At 56.2% G+C, this 12,276-nt stretch overlaps 3 protein-coding genes across 3 annotated transcripts; 2 read left to right on the top strand and 1 right to left on the bottom strand.

Moving 5' to 3' along the window:
* The first annotated feature begins 3,588 nt into the window (after positions 1-3,588).
* Positions 3,589-4,790, top strand: LOC34619988 (nuclear cap-binding protein subunit 2). Its single transcript, XM_026338364.1, has 3 exons — positions 3,589-3,744; positions 3,924-4,137; positions 4,459-4,790. Exons 1-3 carry the CDS (start codon positions 3,589-3,591, stop codon positions 4,788-4,790), a joined length of 702 nt encoding a protein of 233 aa, XP_026194149.1.
* A 1,972-nt stretch (positions 4,791-6,762) lies between these two features.
* On the top strand, positions 6,763-8,395 carry LOC113147526 (ice-structuring protein A-like). The gene is made up of 3 exons (XM_026338363.1): positions 6,763-6,808; positions 7,617-7,711; positions 8,195-8,395. Exons 1-3 carry the CDS (start codon positions 6,763-6,765, stop codon positions 8,393-8,395), a joined length of 342 nt encoding a protein of 113 aa, XP_026194148.1.
* Positions 8,396-8,506: 111 nt separating this feature from the next.
* Positions 8,507-12,058, bottom strand: LOC113147525. Its single transcript, XM_026338362.1, has 4 exons — positions 11,555-12,058; positions 9,599-11,231; positions 8,653-9,370; positions 8,507-8,537 (listed from the first exon to the last, which is right to left on the bottom strand). The coding sequence occupies exons 1-4, from the start codon at positions 12,056-12,058 to the stop codon at positions 8,507-8,509; spliced, it is 2,886 nt and encodes a 961-aa protein (XP_026194147.1).
* Positions 12,059-12,276: the final 218 nt, after the last annotated feature.

Here is a 12,276-nt window from a genome sequence, read left to right as displayed (position 1 = left end):
AGTCAAAGAAGGACGCAGGAAGGAGCCGCATCACCTGAAAATCATTTTCACGCAAGTGGCATAGCAACCTCAGAACCAAAAGAAAGACACATGCAAAATAGTCATCCGCTTGCTCAGTACTGCTGATGCAGCTGATCCTAGCTGCTGTCTATACAGCTTTTCAGCAGTTCTTAGGCGGTGCCTTTCACTGCCATTTCCCGCAACACTCGAAGCCACAAAATTTTTTTGAGTGCTGCCATGTTCACAGAGGCGCATCCGCCTGGGAGGTCTTTGGGTGGCATTAGGAAATCGTTCTACAAGTCTCACAGGAAACAACAGCCCGCCAAAAAGCGGAAAAGGCTTGTAGGGCCTCGTGGCTCTACTCAACGCCGTCCATGCAGCCGCCCTTAGCTGCTGCCAAAGCCCATCTGCGTCACTGTTAACGAAAAACGGAGGTAGAAAGGCGGCCCCAAAAGAGACAGCAGCATACAGCCGCTGCCCATTCACGGGCACGCGCGTCAAGTTATCTGGAGGCACAGGCAACGTCTTCACGAGTTTCCAGTCCTCTGAACAATACGCAATACGACACAAAAAGCCCACAGAGCCGCAGTCCTGTGCCATAGAGCCTCAAGAACTCGAATAACGAACAAACAAGCCCAGAGACGGCTGCAAAACACGACATGGATCGCAGATTCTAGGCCGTACTAAAGCAGGACTCTTTCACCTATATCCAAAATGCTGTGCTCGACTATGCATCATCATCAATAGCTGGTCATCCTAAGGTGACCCTTCAAAAGGCGGATAATCCGTTCCCCTCGCCTCGTCACGACAAGGTGTACATCCGCTACATCTTTCCCTCTGCATCCCTGTCACGTCCCCGTTTAACCGCTGCCATTACTGTGATCTCTAGAGCTCACGAGAATTGGCAGGCTTCAAGGGGTAAAACCGTATTTCGCGAGGATTTAGTGCCGCAACCAGAACTCCTGACCTATCGTACGAGAGGACTGCACCATTTGCAAACGGAATAGCGTCACCCACAACCTCCGCGGTGTCCATCCTGTCCAGAAGGAGAAGCAAGAACGCACATGAAGGGCAAGGAGCATATGCCACGAGACGCAGCATATGTGCTCATGCACCAGCTGCTTTCAATCGTCAGACAGATATAGAGGCACCTCCTGCAGCACTGCCACAAGCGACAGCTCCACAACATACGTGACGGCTTACTGGAGGTCGACAGACAACAGACGGCCTGTGCCTGAGTTGGCGCCTTCAAAAGGAATCAGCCCGAACTGTACAGACACCGCAAGGCACAAGAGAAGCCCATAATGAAGGCCGTCCGTTTTACGCTCTAGAGCCTCAGCACAGCCTCGACGACACCCCCTAACATCAAAACCATGAGTTGTCAGGCGGGTAATGTTGGAAGTCCAGCGGCTCATTCAAATTTGCATCGCAAAGGGAAAGCACAATGAGCATTTGCGCTCTTTGAAGGCGTGGGGTGGTCAATCGCTGCGCTACGAAATTATTCGAAAGGCAGAAGAGGACTTGTGCTGCCCTCTAAAATCAAAGCTCCTCTGTTGCTGTGTCGTGTAAGAGGTATGCCCATCTCCTGGGCTGTCCTGCGAAATGGATGTTTTCTGTGGTACTATTCACGGGGGGAGTCGCTTACCCGGCTGGCATCGCTGTGTTCGGAAGAATCAGTAACGAAAAATCTCCCATCCACTTGTTCCGTAATGGCGTTGGGGATGAAAACTGATTGGCTGTTTGCGCCTTGCAAGAGCTGGCGCGCATGAGACGAAGGTGTGGGCGGTACACCCGCTTCGATTTGTTGTGATGATGGGACAGACACTTGCAGAAGGCCTCGCCAGCCATCGCAAACTACAAGACTGAATGTTTTGTCTTCCTTCCGGGGAGTTGACGCGAACTGCAGACCAAGGGGTCGAGAGCAGCGCGTCTCGACCCTTTTCTGGCGATCCCGCGAGCAAGACACGCCGTGGTGACTGCCTAAAAAAGCCGCAATCAGCCCTCACCCTCCTTTCAATAAAAGCAGTGTAATTTAAGCGCAAAATGAACATCCTGTGGCACACGTAGGGTAGAAAGCATCTCCTGCACGATGTTTCTGCACCCTCAATCCACCCCCCCAAAAAGTCGCCTGTCTACGTCCTCCCTCAAGATGCAGGCAAAAAGAATGTAGAGAGCAGACAATAAAAGGGCATGCAAAAATAGGCAAGGCGGGCAAGAAAACAGATTACTGGAAACTCGGCCACAGGGGATACCTGTTGAGGCGACATGTTGCATCTTTCGATCGGTTAGGAGCCGAACAATGCGGCCGTCCCACAAGGAAGTCAGTAGAAAGCCCTCGGGCTCTTCGAGAAAGCTCTCCGCCCCCTGTACCAAAACAATTGGATGAAATTGACAAACACAAACGGTAAGAAATAGCAGGCCGCATAAACAAGGCACAAAGCGGTGAGGCTCTACCCCCCAAGCTTCCCATGAACGCGCTCTGAAGGCACCCAGTTGCAACTCTTCTGATGTCTGAGAGAGGCATATACAGGCCTCTCCGTCCACTTTGATGCGCCCCCACATGGTGGGAAACGGTGAAATGCAAGTGTCATGACGTGAAGGCTGCCTCAGTAGGAGGGCTATGGCACGCGAGGGAAAGCGAGGTGATCTGAGCTCTACTAATCGAGTACCCCTAGTTCTTCTTCGCCGTATGAAAGAACATCAACGTCTTCATCTGCCACCTCAACATAAGCAGCGGCCCACTCCGCCTCCTTTGCTGTCGGGATGCAAAATCTCCGAAGCCTTTCAAGCGCCAAGTCATGGAAGGCAATGATGATGGCGAAAACAACTGCTGCGGCTGCACCCACCGCTAGAGCAGAGGAAGCGATAAAACCCATTATCGCCGTTTCGCTCCTGTTCAGTCTATTGCAGACGGCGTGTGTGTCTGCCAGGCTTCCAGTGTATACCGCTTTCAAAACGAAGGCGCGGCTGCGTACCAGAACGGGGAGGAGAGAGACGAGGACAAGTGAACTAAGACAGGTGTTCCGAAGAAGATGAATCTATCTGCCTTAACAAGGCTCCTGGCGACTGTCTTATTGATGTCGCTGTTTCGGTTGGGCGGCTCCCGTGTCTTTGGAGATGTGAACTTTAGCGGAGAGACGAAAAGCAGACCAATGAGACAGTCTCTGCTCGGAGAAAAATCATTTGAACAGCATCAGCACGTCCTTTTCGAAGTGTATTCAATTGGCAGAACGCCTCGCTGAGTTAAGTCATTCCCTTTACTTTACTCAAAGCCGTGGCGGTCCTAGAAGGACCGAATTACACGTCGCTTCGGGTTCTGCCGCAATAAAGCAGAAAGCGACAGGATTTTTCTTTGAAGTACGTATATCAAGAGAAACCGCCATTCCTCTTACCGCAGCCCCATCCTTTGCATGCAAAATGATGATGTCTCCAGCTCCACGCTAGCGAGTTTCGGTTGCCCGCATTTTCGTTCAAGCAAAATTCAGCATTTGTGTTTTCCAATGTCTGGAGGCCAAGGTCCGTCTTCTCAAGGTGTATGGGGGTCTAGATATAGGGCGGCATCCATGCCATGTCTAGCCTGCTTTAAGGATGGCAGAACTGTACTTGGGCCTCAAGAAGGTGCCCACCTACTATGATAGGAAGACGTGCAGCTCTCTGGAAGACTGGAATGAGGCCGTCCGCAACTCCAGAGCCGTTTATGTCGGCAATTTGAACTACTTCACCACAGAAGAAGAGCTCTATGAGGTTTGCACCCATGCAGCTTCTCATGAAAGATGCCTCTTGTCGCTTCTCTCGACTAGTTGCTTGTTTTCGGGTGCCGATCCTCCCCTGTGCATGATTCTACACTGTTTCACCACGCACATGCGCCGCGCCAGGGAGCGAATGAGGATCTGTCACGCTGGCTGTGCCCACTGTTTGTGCAGCTTGCCAGGCATGCGGGATCGGTTGACCGAATAGTGATGGGTTTAAACAGGCTTACGAGAGCGCCATGTGGATTTGCCTTCATATTTTTCCGCTCCCCCAGAGAAGCTCACGTGGCCGTTCAGATCCTTTCAGGGGCCCAGTGCGATGGGCGAGTCATCCGCGTCGATCCCGACAGCGGCCGAGACATAGATGGAGAAAGAAAATATGGAAGGGGTACGACGTAGACGACGCACACACACCTTTCCGAATAAAAATCTATGTATTGCATATGTGTATGCGGCTGCTACCCTTCATGTGAAAGCCATCAAGAAACTTGAATGATGTGACACGATGCGCCTTTGTGCGTGCGTGCATGTGTGTGTATGCGTGTTTATATGTGTGTGTATGCGTGTGTGCATGTGTTTGTGCCTTTGTGTGCATGTATGTGTTTGTGTCTTTGTGTGTACCGGTGCTCCTTGCAAAATAGCGGTGGCCAGTTCATGGGAATTTCAAATTCTTGTGTTGAACTGGGTGCAAATTTCGTTTTCTTTCAAGGCACAAGCGGCCGGCAGTGGCGCGATGAATGGAGGGATTTCTACGACCCAGGGAGAGGAGGGGAAGGAGGCGAGCGAGGAAAACGCGCGCGAGAGGAACTTGAAGCCTGCCTAATGGCCAATCACATGCCTCCTATGGATCAGGGACCTTATGCGCGCAATGTACGACACAGGTGGGGAGGGGGCCCCTCCGGAGGCCCCCCGATGGGGCCCCCCTTGCCCATCCCGGGGCCTCCGCCACCCCAGGAAAGGGGGGCCTCTGTGGCAGCCCCGCCACCCCCTGAGAACCCATTTGCCTACACCAGCAAATTCAGCCGTGGTCGGCGCAACTAAGGAGCCAAGTTGCACGCAACATCTAAACATGTCATGACTGGGCACGATGGTAAAGGCAGATGCGGATGCACTGTAGCAGCTGGCGCACCATCTCACTCATGGACTCCCGTTTGTGCCTGCGGCTGCGTGTTGACGCGCCGCTTCCTCGATCAGCAGGTAGAATGGGAGCCCTTTGTCTTTTTGGCTTGCAGTCGGTATGGGGGGAGTCCCTCCCTGGAGCGGCGGAAACAGGGGGAACCAACCGAATTTTCTTCTAAAAGAGCAAGACCTAATAAGGAGTGCCGTGATTAGCCTAGAGTAGGTATCACCATGTGACTTTGCAAAAGTTTGTGCAGTCGCGTTGCCATCAGGCGGGATACACCCCTGCTCGATACGTTGCCATGAGGACTGACTCTATGCGCGTCCGCTTGGTACATAGACGAATAGCCAGCGCAGCAGCACATCTGCTGCAGCCGCCTCTGCTACGGGCTTATGCGCTACTGCTACGCTGCAGAAAACTCTAGCATTTCAATGCGAAACGAAAGAGCTGCCCTTCCACGGCACTCCCGTACAGTGTAACTTAGCAAATGGGCTTTCGTAGATCACTGTACATATACCGGCTCGCTGTTTCGGCAGCAGCTATAGTGAAGGCAATTGAAACGCACCAGCAGCTATCTGCCTCAGCCAAAATCGCTATCGGCCGAAGGCCCCTTACGGTTGTTGCAGCTCCTCTGCGTCTGCAGGGGCCCCGCTGCTGCTGCTGCTGCTGCTGCTGTCTCCCACGCCGTCTCCCCTCTGTTTCTTTGTCTGCTGTTCTCCGGGAGATGCCCAAGCAGCACCGCGCTTATCCGCCCCTTGCTGCAGCTGCTGCTGAATCAGTTGCTGCTGCTGCTGCTGCAGCATCTGTTGATGCTGCAACAGCTGCTGTTGAAAGAGATGCCTCTGCAACTGCAGTTGTTGGTGCTGCAGCTGAGTTGCGGCACCAGTGGGCTGTGCCTCCTTGGACGGCAAAGCGGATGTCTGGAGCTGCAACAGCTGCTGATGCTGCAATAACTGGTGTTGCCGCTGCTGCAGCAGCAAATGCTGCTGCCGTTGTTGTAATAGGAGTTGCTGTTGAAGCTGCGGAGAAGGAAGCGGCTGCTGTCTTGGCACTGGCTGCTCTTGTTGCATTTGCTGCTGGCGCTGCAGTTGCTGTTGTAGCAGTTGCTGTTGTAGCTGATGCTGTTGCTGCTGCTGCAGTTGCTGCGGTTGCAACTGCTGCAGCTGCTGCGAAATTTGTTTCTGTTGTAGCTGTTGCTGCAGCTGCGGGGGGACGCTTCGAAGCTGCTGCTGGTGCAGCTGTTGCTGGAGCTGCTGTGCCTGCTGCTGCTGAAGCTGAGCTTGAAGCTGAGGCTGGCGTAACTGTTGCTGTTGCTGCAGCTGTTGCGCTTGCTGCTGCTGGAGCTGGCGCTGTTGGAGCTGAAGCTGCTGCTGCTGCAGAAGCTGCTGCTGCTGTTGAAGAGCTTGCTGCTGCTGTTGCTGCAACAGTTGCTGTTGCTGTTGCTGCTGCTGCTGCGCTTGCTGTTGCTGCAACAGTTGCTGCTGCTGCAGCTGTTGCGCTTGCTGCTGCCTTTGTTGCAGCTGCAAGCGCTGTTGCTTGAGATGCTCCTGCTGCTGTGCCTGGACCTGCCGCCGTTGCTGTTGTAGCTGCTGTTGCTGCTGTTGTGCTTGCTGTTGTTGCTGTTGTTGCAGCTGCAGCTGCTGTTGCAGCTGTTGTTGCTGTTGTTGCTGTTGTTGCAGCTGCAGCTGCTGCTGTTGCTGTTGTTGCAGCCGCTGCTGTTGCTGTTGTTGCTGTTGCAGCTGTTGCTGTTGCTGTTGTTGCAGCTGTTGCTGTTGTTGCTGTTGCAACACAGGATCTTCCGTCACACGTATTTGCTCCCCATCAGAGATATGGCCTTCAAAGTACTCCCCCCCCATCCTTTGACTGCGTGCAGCTCTGCGCTGTTGGCGACTGATGCCCCTTGCAGTTGCAGCACCCACAGTCGCCGAGGGTGTAGCAGGTACAACAGTCGCAGCAGCAGCAGCAGCTGCTGCCGCAGCAGCAGCACGAGCAGCAGCTGCTGCTCCGCGCCCACCATATCCCCCACGTCCCCTCCCTCTCCCCCTGCCAGTGCCTCCCCCGCTGCCTCCAGAGCCTCCATCTGCGCGAATGGCTCTTTGAAGAGCCGCATGCGCCTCTCTGCCTTCTTCGATTTCTCGCATTTGGGAGCTGCAGCGAACCTGCTGACCCAAGCTCAGTCTCATGTTGACTGCCTGATGCGAGGGTGGTGGATTGCAGTACAGTAGCTTCTTGCATGCAGCAACGAACACAGCCTCCAGCTGCACAAACAGCCCCTCGAGCTGCTGGTACGGCCCCCCCCCCAGAAACTCTCCCTCCGTTCCCTCGGAAAGATCCAGGAGACACGAGCGCGTCGAGGCAACGATATCCCGGAGAAACACGAGGAGACGCTTGTCTAAAGCCGCCGTATCTGGAGTGTACGTGCACTGCAGCTCCGCAGGAGGCACCTCGTTCTGCGGAAACATGATGCTGATCGCCTGCCGCATTTCATTCATATCTAGGACCTCTGGAGTCGCCTCGGTTAGGGCGGAAAAGGCCTCGGCAGCAACCGTCAGAAGAATCCGCACTGCCTCCGTTTGGAGGGGCATGCTCGTGAGGCGTATCTCCTCATCCGGTGCCTCCTGTTGGTGCTGCTGCTGCTGTTTTAGCTGCTGGTGCTGCTGCAGCCACTGCTGCAGGCGTCGCAGCAGTTTCAACTGGACGTCAAGGGCCTCCACCAGCAGCTTAATCGCCGCATGCAACTCGTCAAGTCTCTCTATCCTCTCGACACCCCCATACACCCAACCCTCCGGCATCACAGGCCCCTGCTGCTGCTGCTGCTGCTGCTGCTGCTGCTGCTGCTGCTGCTGCTGAAACTGGAGCTGCCGCTGCTTTCCCTCTGTAGCCGCTGCAAGGGCCCCTTGCGCAAGCCCCTTGATGGTGTCGTACAACAAGTAACACACCTTCAGTCGGCGAGCATCGAACCCACGGCGTCTGGCCTTGAAAGCCTGGTAGTAATTGCTTAGCCAAGAGTCGGGGGGGGCCAGTCTTATGGAGCCTCTGGAGAACAAATGCTTTATTTGCTTGCATGCAGCCCCAAACTCGCCGCCTGCCAGGCACAGGCGTGTCAGCAGGTAACGCGGAGTAGAAGCCCACAGACCCAACTGCCTGAACACGACATAATACGCGCATGCACAGCCACACTCTACACAGCATGCGCATGCGTGCAGGCGGCTGTCTGCGAGCTCTGACTACTCGGGAAGTAGCGAGCCGAAGCGCCTGCTGAGAGGAGGGCGTCCTTAAGGGCAGAAGGAGAAGGGGTGGCACGGCGTGACGGGCGGGGTGTTAGAGGCTGGGGGACGAAGAATTAGAGAGAGAATTAGAGAGCGAGAAGGCGGGGATAGAAGAAATTAGGAGCAAGAATGCTGCTGCAAGTGCTACTGCTGCTAGTGCTACTGCTGCTAGTGCTACTGCTGCTAGTGCTACTGCTGCCACCAGACTAACCGTTTTGCTGAGAGGTATTGAAGGGCTTCCACCACATCCCGCATGACATCTGCCCCACTCTGCAGAGGCAGTACATGATCCCCTGGAAGAGAGGGTTGCTGCGCTTGTTGCAGCAGCACTTCCGCCTTCCCCGTCCTCCACATATACAGCGCTGCGTCTAAAGCCTCCAGGATTTGAGGCCAGTCTGCCTTGTTGCAGCAATACTTCCAGGGAAAGAGAGCAGCAAGCCTCCAGAGGCGCCCACCAGACTGCAGCAGCACGCGAACTCTCAGCGCATGCAGCCGATACAGCGGCAAAACGAGCGGCATGGGGTCTCCCTCCGCCTCGACGAGGCTCTCGATGTCTCCCGCATGCTGAAGATAGAGCTGCAGCGACACCTGGGAGCACACGAAGCGCAAGGCTTCCCCCGTCGCCCCTTCCACTGTCTCAGCGCTCCTGCAGGAGACAGCACTCGGTGGATTTCCCACAGCTTGCGTGCCCATGCCACCATGCCTGCTGCTGCTGCTGCTCGTGTCGAAGACGCGCTGAGCGTGACTGGTGCTGCGGGAGGACGAGGGGCTTAACAGTGCTGACTTGACTTCTCCCCCCAGAATGCTGTCTGCCCCAAATGCTTGCACGCAAGACACCAGGAGAGCATCCGCCGCATCGCAGAGAGCCACTGCGTAGAGGCTGCTTGCTGTGGGCGCAGTAGGAGAAGCGGAAGCCTTGCCGGCACTCCCTCCTGCCCCAGGCTGGGGAGCTGCTGGCTTGGAATCACCGATGGCGCTGTTGCTGCTAGCGCCTCCTGCTGTCGCTGCCGATGCCGACGCTGCTGCTGCTACGAGACGTGCGACGTCTGGCAGCGGTCGGGGATGCGCCGCTTCTGCAGCAGCAGCAACAGCAGCAACGACGGCCGTTGCCGTGTCGTTGCTGCCAGCAGCAGCAGCCGCCGCGATCCGTCTGAAGCACTTGCTGCGGATAAGCAGCAAGGAGAAGAAGAAGGCAGGAGGCTCCACCCACTCCTTCGCACGGCTGAGCGGAGCAGACAGCGCCAAGGCTGCTTGTACGTCCTCCATCCCTTCGAGACTCCCTACTTGCTCGAGAAGGGGCCCAGCCCAGTCGGATGGTCTTCCCTTTGATTGAGGTGGCAGCTTTCCGTGAAACAGAAAGGAGAGGAGGCGACTGGCCTCTACTGCAAGCCCGTGGAGCAGCAGCGCATCCTTCTTGCTGCTGCAACAACTGCTGACGGCAGCAAGAGAGGAGAGCTGGCGAGTAGACAGGTTCACAGAGAGCCCTCGCTGCTGCTTGATCTGCTGCTGCCGCTCACTCAACTCCTCTCCCTTTCCGGAAAGAGAGGAGAGGCAAAACAAACACGAGAGACGCCGGCAGTCCCCAACACGACGCCACCACTGTGTGAGTTGCAGCGCAGCAGTCGCCGCAGCGAATGAGGTAGTGCTGCTGCCGTTACTGCTGCTGCCATTGCTGCTGCTGTTGCCATTGCTGCTATTGCCATTGCTGCTATTGCTGCTGCTGCCGCCTGAGGGGCCGTCTTCGACTATGGGAGTCGGCGCATCCGTAGCTTCTGCTGGTGCGGCTGCTGGTGCGTGGAAGTGGGAAAACTGCAACAGGAGCAGCAAGAGGGCGTCTGTTTTGGCAGAGAGGTAGGACCACTCCGCCTCCGTCCCTCCGAGGTGCTTAGGGCTGAAGGCTTTGACTGTGTCGATCAGCGCATCCTGATCCTCTTGCCGCCGCGTCGCGTTCGCCGCCGGAGTTCGCTCCCGAATTCGCTCCAAGAAGGTTCTCCAAAGCTCCGCAGTCACGTTGGCAACGAGAAACGCCTGGGAAAACAGCAGCAGGAGCACGGAAGCGGATGGCACCTTGTCTCCCTCTGCAATCACTCTGTCGAGCGACTGCTGCTGCAGCAGAGGTCCAGCGGCGGAGGCGAAGCGGTCCGACAACAGCAGCGTGAGCTCCAACAAGACTGAGCGCAGCGCTTCCCACAGCAGCGGATTCGTGGAGGGGCCACCCGCAACTGCTCTGGCTGCCAGCCCCACCCTCTCGAGCGCTTCGCTCTCTGCTGCGGCAGACCGCTGAGACTGCAGCAGCTGGAGCAGCAAATGCAGAGGGTACTGCCGCAGCGATGCAGGCAGCAGGTGCAGAGGGCGAGACGCCAGCAATGCCACAGCCGCGGCGGCGACTGCTGCAGAGGCGCCTGCGAACGCACTGAAGGGAACAAGAGAGGCGGGAGACACCTGGAAAGCCGCCTGAACGAGCGGCACGGGAGGCATCTGGCCTCCAACTTCAGCCACTGCCTGCATCCTCATGTGCTGGAGCGTCTCTGGTGGCAGCAGCAGCAGCAGCAGCGCCGTTTGCTGCTGGAGCAGCTGCTGCATCGCGACATTGTGCTGCTGCAGTGTCGAGAGGGGAGCAGCCACGATGCGGTCCGGCAGCTGCGGGTGCCTCTGTGCGTGCAGGAACTGCAGGAAGAGAGGAAAGTGCGGCTTAGGGGGGGGGGAAAGAATGGATAGCTCCTCCGCCCTCGTGTAGCTGCAGACCGACAAGAGGGAGGGAAGGCAGCAGGGACGGGAGGGATGAGGAGACAAACAGAACGGTGACACTGAGCCCACTCCATTCGAATCAATCAAAAAACCACGCAGGTAGGCAGGCGCTGCGAGGGGGTCGCCTACGCATTCCCACAAACTTTCCGCCTCATCGCCAGCGATTCTCGAGAGAACTTTCATGCTGCTGACACAGTCCGTGAGGAGGGGCGGCACACTTGCAGGCTTGCTGCCTTCTGGAGGCTTTTGGCTATTAAAACAAAAGAGATCAACGGCAGAAACAGCAAAACGGGCGAACTCGCGAGTCTCGCGGGAAGGAATCAACAACGAATGAACTGCGAAAGACTGTAGACATCCACATCACACACACACAGACACACATACATGTATATATAGATATATATATATATACATATATATACACATACATATATATATACACACATATATATACACACACATATATATACACACATATACAGAGAGAGAGAGGGAGATTGCCACGCAAAAGTTGCGGATGCTTTTAAATCCCTACTACCGAGATGCGCACCCACGCCACAAATGCCCACAGCCGCGAAGCCCTCTTGAGATTTTCCTGCGAACTGCTCGTCTTTGTACGAGGAAGGGGAGGGGGGAAAAAGGCAGGAGGGCGAGCCCAAGTCACTCACATTTTCATGGAGACTCCAGCCGGTGCACCTTTGGACGCTGCGGTGGATGTACACCCCGAGCATCGTGGTGGGCAGCGAGACCTCGATAAACGTGTTCTTCAGCTTCTCCTTTGTCGTTTGAATGGTCAATTTGTCTAGGGGGGGCGGCTGGCGAGGCAGCAGCGGCTGTCCGTACAGCAGCATGAAGCAGCACGCAAGCTTGTAAGAAATATCTCCAGTGATGTCGTATACTTCGGAAGCCTCCCACCTCCATCCCGTGGCTTCTGCAGCCGCTGCAGCGGCTGCAGAAGCGGCAGCGTGACTGCCGGGGGGGCCCCACAGCAAAGGAATACCCCGCGCTGCTGCTGCTGCTGCTGCTGCAGCATCGCGGGCAGCAAGGGGGGCAGCAGGAAAGTCTCCTGGAGCCAACGCAGGAGCTGCAGTGGCTGCGCGAGAAAGCAGCATCAAGCGACCTGCCAATGGCAGCAGAACAAACACGTTCCTGCAGCAAGGGAGAGCAGCCATTGTCTCCTTTGAAATGCGCAGCTGCTCCTGCGATTTCTGAGCGCCTGCTGCTGTTGCTGCTGTTGCTGTTGCTGCTGTTGCTGCTGCTGCTGCTGCTGCTAGCGGCTGCAGCTCCCGCTCGTATCGCCTGATGGCTGGCGTGCGCAGGCAACGAAGCGCCACGAGGAGACACGAGAGGGGCAGACAGGAAGTCGCAATGCCAGGGGGTAAAAAGAGTT

The sequence above is a fragment of the Cyclospora cayetanensis genome, unplaced genomic scaffold (assembly GCF_002999335.1).
Source record: "Cyclospora cayetanensis isolate NF1_C8 unplaced genomic scaffold, CcayRef3 CcayRef3_contig_253, whole genome shotgun sequence".
Lineage (NCBI taxonomy): Eukaryota > Apicomplexa > Conoidasida > Eucoccidiorida > Eimeriidae > Cyclospora > Cyclospora cayetanensis.
This window is presented reverse-complemented; position numbering and strand designations above follow the sequence as displayed.

What these genes read in the sequence shown, in the direction of transcription:
- LOC34619988 (XM_026338364.1), top strand. Translation starts at nt 3,589, where the DNA reads ATGGCAGAACTGTACTTGGGCCTCAAGAAGGTGCCCACCTACTATGAT. An exon ending in CAGAAGAAGAGCTCTATGAG is followed by an intron (nt 3,745 to 3,923) that starts GTTTGCACCCAT and finishes CTGTTTGTGCAG; the next exon opens with CTTGCCAGGCATGCGGGATC. An exon ending in AGAAAGAAAATATGGAAGGG is followed by an intron (nt 4,138 to 4,458) that starts GTACGACGTAGA and finishes TTTTCTTTCAAG; the next exon opens with GCACAAGCGGCCGGCAGTGG.
- LOC113147526 (XM_026338363.1), top strand. Translation starts at nt 6,763, where the DNA reads ATGCCCCTTGCAGTTGCAGCACCCACAGTCGCCGAGGGTGTAGCAG. An exon ending in AGTCGCCGAGGGTGTAGCAG is followed by an intron (nt 6,809 to 7,616) that starts GTACAACAGTCG and finishes CAACTCGTCAAG; the next exon opens with TCTCTCTATCCTCTCGACAC. An exon ending in CTGCTGCTGCTGCTGCTGCT is followed by an intron (nt 7,712 to 8,194) that starts GCTGCTGAAACT and finishes GCGGGGTGTTAG; the next exon opens with AGGCTGGGGGACGAAGAATT.
- LOC113147525 (XM_026338362.1), bottom strand. Translation starts at nt 12,058, where the DNA reads ATGGCTGCTCTCCCTTGCTGCAGGAACGTGTTTGTTCTGCTGCCATTG. An exon ending in CTCTGTGAACCTGTCTACTC is followed by an intron (nt 9,371 to 9,598) that starts GCCAGCTCTCCT and finishes TGGCGCTGTCTG; the next exon opens with CTCCGCTCAGCCGTGCGAAG. An exon ending in GCGGAGGGAGACCCCATGCC is followed by an intron (nt 8,538 to 8,652) that starts GCTCGTTTTGCC and finishes TGCTGCAACAAG; the next exon opens with GCAGACTGGCCTCAAATCCT.